At 33.8% G+C, this 10,456-nt stretch overlaps 1 protein-coding gene across 1 annotated transcript in view; it reads left to right on the forward strand.

Annotated features, from left to right (window-relative positions):
* The window catches only part of LOC135138740 (uncharacterized), a 60,446-nt gene that overhangs the window by 45,584 nt on the left and 4,406 nt on the right, over positions 1–10,456 (forward strand). The window contains exons 5-7 of the mRNA XM_064068732.1: positions 5,300–5,449; positions 5,645–9,383; positions 9,681–9,878. Of these exons, the coding sequence (XP_063924802.1) occupies positions 5,300–5,449; positions 5,645–9,383; positions 9,681–9,878 (4,087 nt within the window). The remainder of the gene's footprint in view (positions 1–5,299; positions 5,450–5,644; positions 9,384–9,680; positions 9,879–10,456) is intronic.

Below are 10,456 nucleotides of genomic sequence, written 5' to 3' on the forward strand. Positions count from 1 at the left end.
TTATAAGGAGTGAAAAAAATTGCAGTGATTCTGATTTTCAGAAAATATGTTCTAAAGGACCAGCATCCAAAAGTGTACACTGTTTTAAACTTCTCAACGATCAAAATTTAGAATTGATTCGAAGCAAAGGATCTGTTAATGAACTGCGAAATTATAAGGTAGCTTCCAAAAACGAAAACGAAATTTAGTCTTCCGAATTCAGCAACAACGTAAATCTAATAACAGCTGACCCAGGAATGGGCAAAACCGAGTTAACGAAGAGTCTAAAAAACAACAGTTGTGCGAGATATTGGACCGTGATTCTGAGTGCCCAAGATGTTATATCTTTCTTAAAAAATTCAATGAAGTCTGAAATATTAGGAGATTTAACATTATTCGAAACATTCATTTTAAACGAAAAATATCGACACCTCACTGGGCTGGATCGAGAATATTTCACACTGTGTTTAGAGCAACGCAATGTGGTTTTTGTGTGGGACGCTCTTGGCCCAACACATTAGGCAGACGTTACCAAGCCCGGCTGTTTTTCCGAGTATAATACAATAAATTTAATGGTTTTTGCATTAACAAACTTAAAAAAATGTAAAGGGGTAAAATTATACCATGAAAAAAGTTAACACCATATTCATCCAACGTTACCCGGCCCACTATGTCCAACAGCTTTTTCAGTCCCGTTTCAGTATAAATAACACAGTAAACCGACGTTATCACTCCCGACATTGTTGCCACATTAAATTTATCAAAAATCGCTTCACATTGTATTGATCTGTAAAATTTCTTGTGTGTCTTGGAATTATCTTGTGCAGTCAGTGGATATGGAAAAGTATCACAAAAAAAATAAGGAAAACCAAAAATATATCTTGTCTGCCTGTCTTTTTGACGCATAGTTTATATTTTGTCTGCCTGTCTTTTTGACGCAGAGTTTATATGTCATACCCATGAGTGCCATGACAAACTGATAACTCATTCATAAAATTTGTTTGATAGATATTAATAAAATTTTCTTTTTACCAGTACATGTCTATCGAGTCCATATAGTTAGTTGAACCAAAATTTGGATACCTATTCCCACCTAAAATTTGGCGACATCTGAAAATTCTTAAGAAGAATTACTTTATTAATTTTAAGAAAATTTATAAAATAACATAATTTTACACTTGCGATTTATTATTAATGCAATTTTTATTTGACCTTAGGCTTACAGATTTGTAAAAAAAAATGTTAGCACCAAAATTTTCTAGTTTATTTCATAAATTTTGTAAATGATATCTACCTAAGGTTTTCTTACACATTACATAAATCACAAATTAAGATTTTTTAATATTGAAATCCTAAAAAAATCGAAATTTTAGCCACAATATGTGTTAGAAACGTTAAAATTGATTTAGAGATCTAAATTGCATATTCCTTAAGATGATCTTTAATATTTCAAATTATTAATTGAAAATTTTAAGAACACTAGCAATAAAAAGACCCTCTTCAAAAGAGTTACAATGCTCCATAGTAATTATTTAATCAATACTTGTTAATAAGGGCGATTAATAATCGCCTATTAACAAACGAGTTGGTTGCAATACTTCTCCGGTGATTGTAATTTCATACACGAAACTGCTAAAAATCAGTTTCAAATTTCATGATATTTATAACATTTAAATAAAAAATTTCACATCAAGTGCGCGGGGATACATCTGATTGTTATATTAACCCATTAAAATATAAATCGTTTATTAATAGCCGCAATTAATGAATGATTTCGAGACAGAATTACCAAAAAATGTTTTTAAGCCTAGCTGGCAGCTTTAGAGGCACAACAAAATGCACCATAATTTTCTGCAATTTTAAGCTTGTCTTTGTTTATATTGTTAAATAAAAAAAAATAATTTAAAGAATTATCGGAAATATTAGTGTCAAAACTCAATGCTTAAAACATTTGCAAATTAACATGTACAGTAAAGTATCACTGTCGAAGGATCTCGATCCTTTAATATATAATAATTAGCGTGGTAAACGCTACGATGAATTTAGTCCATGTGGAGTCCATGTGATATTTTTATTTTTCGTGTACATATTTTGTCTGGACCATATGAATTCAGCAAAATAATCCGTCTGCTTGCTGAGACACATTTTAAGACTTTCATCTTTCTCTAGATTGTCTGTTTCCCATCTAAGTATTTAAAATTTAAAATTAAAATGTCTGTTCAATACATGTCATTTTGCTTAACCTAAGTTAAAAAAATTGGTCGAAAGTTGTTTCGACAGAACTTCCCTCGCTGCTGAACTACAGGGAAACATATCCAACCTTTTCGAGTTTTTACACAATTTTGTAATGACGTCATCAGCCATTTTAGCAAGAACAAGAATATCAACTTATGGGCCAATTTCAGGTTGATTTGCAATTAATTGCAAGAGCCGTTGCTATGGTGATCTCGTAGAACTCTTAATACAAACCATTATATGTTTAGGAGGTTACCATAGCAACGCAGCTTGCAATTAATTGCAAACCAACTTGAAATTGGCCCGCAAGATTGGTGCAATATAATACAAAAAATAACAAACACTATTGTATTAACAAAAGTTTATGGGAAAATGGAATGAGTCGTTCCAGATTTTATAAATTTTATTCGACAAAATTTTCAGATAACGTCATAAATTTTTTGGGAGGAATAAACAGATAAATTTTGATTAACAATTTACCATGCTTACAATAACTTTAAAACGTCTGTAAAATTTCAAAGTACATATTCAGTTTTAAGGATGTCATAAGTATTAATGCATAAGAATTTATGTTTAGTGCTCTATGCTTCTATTCGTTTACAATGAGCATAATGCTTAGGACATCCTTATGCTTTATGCCTATTGTGAATGAGCACTTATGCTCATTGTGAACAAATACAACCATAGAGCTGTAATCATAAATTCATATACATTAATGCTTATGACATCCTTATGCTTTATGCCCATTGTGAATGAGCACTAAGGCAAAATTTTGAGGAGTGGTTTTCTAATTTCTCAAATTAATTGTCAAATCTTGTATAATTTTTATATATTTTTCAAAAAATTTACATATATCGCCTACTAAATGTAAATACGATACGAGAAAAAAAACACAATAGGCATGCAGTCGTCAAGTTTCCGACAGCGAGGGAAGTACTGTCTAAATTCTTTAGACCAATTTTTTCTCATTACATTTTTGTAGTGGGAATTTAAAAAAAAATTGCGATGACGTCATCAACATTTTTGCAAGGACACGTATATCAGTTGGGATAGTAGTAGTGTAATACTAAGAATAAAATTATTGTATTCCCAAATTTTCGGAAAAATGCATTGGGTCGTTTTGAATATTGATTTGTTATAATCAATAAAATAACGAATTTACTCACGTATACGGCGCCGCTGTGTAATATGAGAGGCAGCTGAAAATTGTTTATGTATAAGAATTCTTAATTTAAGATGACAAGCGTAACAGCATACGTGAGAGTCAAACAGAGAAACTGTAAACAAAACGACCATCGGTTTTATTGCTTCGACTTCCGCTTATTATATAAAACATTGGGTTTTATTTTAATTTTTGACGGTGGAATTCACAATTGGTTGATTATAAACATGTCTATTCCACATTCGCGGAACCTAGTCAGCGCATAAAACAAATGCACGTCTGTAATGTTAAAGTCGATGTAAATAAGCGTGCTACCCTTATGTTTCAACCGAGCTTTTACTTTAAAAAAATTTGTGTCTACCAAATTGGGTTGGTCTAATGTAATACTAATAATAAGTGTTGCCTTTAATTTAATCAATAAAATAAATTGACTTCATTAATTTTTTTGAGCCACCTCTTAAGAAAATCTAAAAAATATGAATGGAATGATAAATCACAAGTACAAACTCATCATATTTTTTGCATTTTAGATAGGATTTATTCAGCAAAATTTAAGGGTGACGTCATCAATTTTTTTAGGAGGGATGAACAAATACATTTTGAACAAAAGTTTACCATGCTTATAATAACTTTAAAATATCTCCAAGATTTCAAAGCATTCGGTTTTATAATTCCTGATTAAATCGATAAAATAAATTCACGTATTCATTAATTTTTTTGAGTCACTTGTATATGCAAATCCAAAAATATGAATGGAATGATAAATCACAAGTACAGACTCATCATATTTTGTACATTTTAGATAGGATTTATTCAGCAAAATTTTGGAGTGACGTCTTCAATTTTTTAGGGGGGATGAGCAAATACATTTTGATAAAAAAATTACCATGCTTATAATAACTTTAAAACATCTCCAAGATTTCAAAGCATTCGGTTCTGTAAATCCTGATTAAACCAATAAAATAAATTCATGCATTCATTAATTTTTTTGAGTCACCTGTATATGCAAACCCAAAAAATATGAATGGAGTGATATATCACAAGTACAGACGCATCATATTTTGTACATTTTAGATAGGATTTATTCGGCAAACTTTTGAGCTGACGTCATCAAGTTTTTGGAGGGGATAACCAAATATATTTTGACTAAAGATTTATGATGCTCTTTGGAGCCTTAAAACATCTGCAACATTTCAAAACATTCGGGTTAGCAGGTTCAAAATTAAATTGGAAAATGTTGTTTTATAATTGGAAAATGTTGTTTTATAATTTCGATTTTTTTTTTTTAAATCTGGACGTTTCGGGTAAAAACTCGATTCGGAGTCGTAAACTACATGTGTAGGACTCTATAATTTTATACAATTTAAAACCCATTTACTATGTACAATTTTAAAGTGACGTCATCGCATTTGTGGTGGGGATGATTAGACAAATTTTGGTTAGCGTTTTACCATCTACATGATATTCCTTATATAAGTACAAAATTTCACAACAATCGGTCCAGTACTTTCGGAGATTATCAGTTTAATAAAAATCCGGGACGGCAGACAGACGGACAGACGGACAGACGGACAGACGGACAGACGGACAGACGGACAGACGGACGGACAGACGGACAGACGGACAGACAGACGGAAATGGGAGACTTATACAATTTTACAAGAGAACGTATAAAACGTATTAAGAAAAATCTAGAGTTTTCCATTTTTTTGTACACCATGTGTTCAGATCAATTTTTTTACCAGATGATATCATCGTCTCGAAATTTTCATATTTCTTGTTCACGGTCCATTATTTCATCTCTAAGAAAAATGATTAAAGTTTTGAAACTTTAGCCACGTAATTGTTAAAGTTACTTAGAATAATTTTAACAATGTTTCTGCGAAAACACGATAATAATTTTGTTAATTAAATTATTTTTAGCGGACAGATCTAATAGGAATAGAAGACACTCCAAACAAGCAAGCTGCTCTATCTGAAGACAGTCATCAAAGTAAGGGAAATACCGAAGAAAATATAGTTCTGGCTGGACAAGCAACAAATGGCGAAAGAAATAAAACTTCGTCGGATAAGGTAAATTTATTTATGATGAAATATACGTTTTTTCCGTTATTTTGTACCAGAAAAAATAACTCAAACAAGACCTGTCTGCATTTATATGTGCAAAAGCATAAAAAAAACTTAGAACTATTTCGAAGTCTAATTTTGAAATGATTTACAACTATTTTCGATTTATTCACATTGTTGATTCCTTGATTTCTATTCCAGATTTTTGAAAAACGAGCAGGAACCACCGACAAGGGAAAAAAATACGAAGATTTGGTTACCGCTAAAGTCGCACTACAATTGGTAAGCGACAGTAAAATAAAAGATTTCTACATTTCTTCGAACGATAAAAATTTTGGTGATTTTGATGACGTGGTTATTGTAATTGAGACAGATAGCGGAATGAAAACAACAGCACTGCAGTTAAAACACAGTAATGAAAAAAAACAATTATATATAAAGCAACTGGCAGGCAAAAAGGGAGACTTTAGTTTAATTAAATATTTCAAATCTGCTCAAGAGGTTCAAGGCGAAGTGCAAGAATTTATATTATTTACCACAAATACATTTAAAATTTCAGAAGAAACGAAATTTAAACTAGAAGGGGAAGAGTTTTACGTGACAGTCAGTAAAAAAACAGTTTCAGGAGACGATTTCGACGTTTTAAGAACTTCTGAAAATATAAATTATTATCATACATTTCACATAGTAGAGGACGAATGGACTAAACAGAATGCTGAAAAAATTCAGCAGTACCGAACATTCTTCGAGCGCTTTCGTCTTTACACAAACCAAGAACGTTTTGAAGCTCTTACAAAATCAACAATGAATAAATTTACTGACATGTTTTGCTCTTACGAAGAAACTTTCATTAAGTACGTCTACATCATATCAGAATGGAGTATGCGAGATGGAAAAAAAGAAAAGCTAAGCAAAAGAATGATGCAACGTGCAATCGCACTTCGTTTGCTTTCTTCTCAGATCGAACCGTTTGTTTTTGGTTCGGTCACAGACGAAATGAAAATACTTCGAGAGGCTATTTGTCTGTTCGACATTACGTTGTTGGAAAAAAAAGGCAGCAACGCAGTTAAAAATTTGTGGGGAGATTTGGACCAAAACATTGACCTCAAAGAACTAAACAAAGTTCGATTAATTTATTCTCTTTCTTTAAATTATATAACTGGTGTCGAAAATCTGGATGCAAATTTGTTGACTCAATTGTTATGGCTGATGGAGAAATGTCCACTCATTTTGAAAAAACACGTCAATATGGAGAAAGCTATTAACCTCTGTCCAGATGCAAAATTTATTATTCTTGGCGAGGGTAAATATGAAGAATGGATGAAAAAACACTCTGTGTTTCAAAACTTGTTCAACTTGAAACCAGAAGTCGAATTGTATGAAAAAGAATTGCGAAAATTCACCATTTCTATACAAGGCAAAGAACCACGTAATTTGGTGACTGCTTTCGACAAAAATGAAGAAATTTTTAAGCATGTTACTGTGGAAAAACTTTTAGAGATGGCAAATGGTCCATGCCATATAGATGGACAAAAGGAAGTTTTTCCTAATCTTTATATCGACAGATATTTGTCAGTCAATATTATAGACATTAAATATTTAGAACATGTTAATCGAAACACTGTTATCATTTTAAATTGCAAAGGTAATTCTCAGCAATTGAAAATATATAAAAAGCATACTCTAACAGACATCCAGGGTTTTTTAAGTAATACAGACCCCAAAATTTTTGATAAACCAATTTTTGTAAGGAGTGAAAAAAATTGTAGTGATTCTGATTTTCAAATAATATGTTCTAAAACACCAGAATCCACAACTGTGCACTATTTTAAATTTCTCAGCGATCAAAATTTGGAATGGATTGGAAGCAAAGGATGTGTTAATGAACTGCGAAAGTATAAATTACCTAGTCTTTCCAAAAACGAAAATGAAATTTGGTCTTCCGAATTCAGCAACAACATAAATCTAATAACAGCTGACCCAGGAATGGGCAAAACCGAGTTAACGAAAAGTCTAAAAAACAACTGTTGTGCGAGATATTGGACGGTGATTCTGAGTGCTCAAGATGTTAAGTCTTTCTTTAAAAATTCAGCAAAGTCTAAAAAATCAGACTTAGAACTATTCGAAACATTTATTTTAAACGAAAAATATCGACACCTGGCTGGGCTGGATCGAGAATATCTCACACTGTGTTTAGAGCAACGCAATGTGGTTTACGTATGGGACGCTCTTGATGAAATATTTACTCACTATTTAAATGGGACTTTAGATCTCATTCTTATGTTATCGCGGAAATGTTTCATTCAGTGGGTTACGGCAAGGCAACATTTGAGATCTTCTCTGGAAGAAAAATTTAATACTCTGTCAGTGGACATCAATCAACTCACCGAAGTCGAGCAAGACGACTACATTAAGAAACGTCTTAACAGTTTTATTGCGTCTGCAAATATGAAACTCACGATCGACAAAATTAAATCCACATTTGCATTTACAAAACATATAGATATATTGGGAATCCCTCTTCAAATTTTTATGCTTACAGACGTATTTCTTAAAAATAAGGAAAAATATTTAGAGTTATTAAACAATAAATTTCTCTTGACTGACATGTATCGTTACTTTATTGAAGGAAAATTTAAGTTTTTCTACGAAGGCAAAGTTCCTGTAAACAATGATTTTTGGCAAGAAAAAGTGAAGAAGGAAATGGAAGAAAAATTGCAACAGTATGAAAAGTTGGCGCTCAAAGTAATATTTCCTGAAAATATTTTGAAACAATTAAAGATAGATTATTCGCAAAAGATAGATTCTGTTTCTGAAGATTTCGCAACTGTTGGTATCGTGACTGGACTACAAAACGGCATTCCGCAATTTGCACATGCTTCATTTGCCGAATATTTTGTTGCCTTACATTTTTCTAGAAATTTTAAAATGATACACAGGGTCATATTTTTTGATGCGAAGTATAATAACGTACGTTTCTTCTTCGACATGTTAACTGGCAAAAATTCACCGGTCCACATCGCGATTTTATATAGAAATTTTGATGAAGTGGAGAACTTTGACGACGAAATAATAAAACGTAAAGATGAGTGTGGAAGAAGTGCCTTACATCTCATTTGTTCTTGGGGACGAAGACATGGGCGTTTAAAAGTACAAACCAAATTTATGCATTATATTATCGAAGCATATCAACAGATAATGAATGCTTCATTAGAAACGAAAGAATATTCTAAAGCGTTATTGTTTTTGTTGGACAAATGTGAAATATTAGAAGAAGATTTTTTACATCAACTCACACCCTTAGCATGGGCACAAGAAAGTGAAAGTTTGGGAGCGGAACTGGAATTATTGCAATCACGCAAATTACAACTGAAAGATTCGTATAGTCCAACAGACAAAATTAATATTTTATTTTTTGCCGCTTTGCACGGATACGCAGAAGCGATTAAAATATTATTTTCATTTTCGAGTATTTCTAATAATAAAGTAAATTTTAGTGTTGAATTCGATGGTAGTACGCCTCTTATAATAGCTTCTCGAGAGGGGCACGAAACAGTTATAGAGTGTTTAGTCAATTGCGGAGCCGAAATCAATGGCGCTGATAATTATGGTTCGACACCGCTTTACGCAGCTTGCTCTCAAGGTCACGAAAAAATGGTCGAATGCCTGATGAAATGCGGAGCCGAAATCAATCGCGCTGATGATGATGGTCAGACACCGCTTTATGCAGCTTCCTCTCAAGGTCACGAAAAAATTGTCGAATACCTGGTGAAAAGCGGAGCAGAACTCAATTGCGCTGATATCTATGATTGGACACCGTTTCACGAAGCTTCCTTTCAAGGTCAGGAAAAAATTGTCGAATGCCTGGTGAAATGCGGAGCCGAAATCAATCGCGCTACTAAACATGGTGTGACACCGCTTTACCTAGCTTCCTCTCAAGGTCACGAAAAAACTGTCGAATGCCTGGTGAAATACGGAGCCGAAATCAATCGCACTAATGACAATGGATGGACACCGCTCTACGCAGCTTCCTCTCAAGGTCACGAAGAAATTGTCGAATGCCTGGTGAAATACGGAGCCGAAATCAATGGCACTAATGACAATGGATTGACTCCGCTTTACGCAGCTTCCTCTCAAGGTCACGAAAAAATTGTCGAATGCCTCGTCAAGGGCGGAGCAAAAATTAATCCAGTTAATAAATATGAGAAGACATTGCTCTATGCAGCTTCCTCCCAAGGTCACAAAAAAATTGTCGAATGCCTGGTGAAATGCGGAGCAGAAATAAATCGCGCTGATAAAAGCGGTAAGACACCGCTTCATATAGCTTGCTCGGAAGGTCACGAAAAAGTTGTCGAATGCCTGGTGAAAGGCGGAGCCGAAATCAATCGCGCTGATAAAAGCGGTAAGACACCGCTTTACGCAGCTTCCTCTCAAGGTCACGAAAAAATTTTCGAATACCTGGTCAAGGGCGGAGCAAAAATTAATCCAGTTAATAATTATGAGAAGACATTGCTCTATGCAGCTTCCTTTCAAGGTCACAAAAAGCTTGTCGAATGCCTGATAAAATGCGGAGCCGAAATCAATCGCACTAATGACGATGGATGGACACCGCTCTACGCAGCTTCCTTTCAAGGTCACGAAGAAACTGTCGAATGCCTGGTGAAATACGAAGCCGAAATCAATGGCACTAATGACAATGGATGGACACCGCTCTACACAGCTTCCTATATAGGTCACGAAAAAACTGTCGAATGCCTGGTGAAATACGGAGCCGAAATCAATCGCACTAATGACATTGGATGGACACCGCTCTACGCAGCTTCCTATATAGGTCACGAAAATATTGTCGAATGCCTGGTGAAATGCGGAGCCGAAATCAATCGCACTAATGACATTGGATGGACACCGCTCTACGCTAATGTGACTCGATCTTGAAATGTGTGGCAATTAGTAACTTTTATGAAATAGAAATATATCTGTGTCCTTGTTATGCTCCGTCTTTTCGACAGCAGG

The sequence above is a fragment of the Zophobas morio genome, unplaced genomic scaffold, assembly GCF_036711695.1.
Source record: "Zophobas morio isolate AGI-343-1 ecotype UQ-CSIRO unplaced genomic scaffold, CSIRO_AGI_Zmor_V1 ptg000030l, whole genome shotgun sequence".
NCBI lineage: Eukaryota > Metazoa > Arthropoda > Insecta > Coleoptera > Tenebrionidae > Zophobas > Zophobas morio.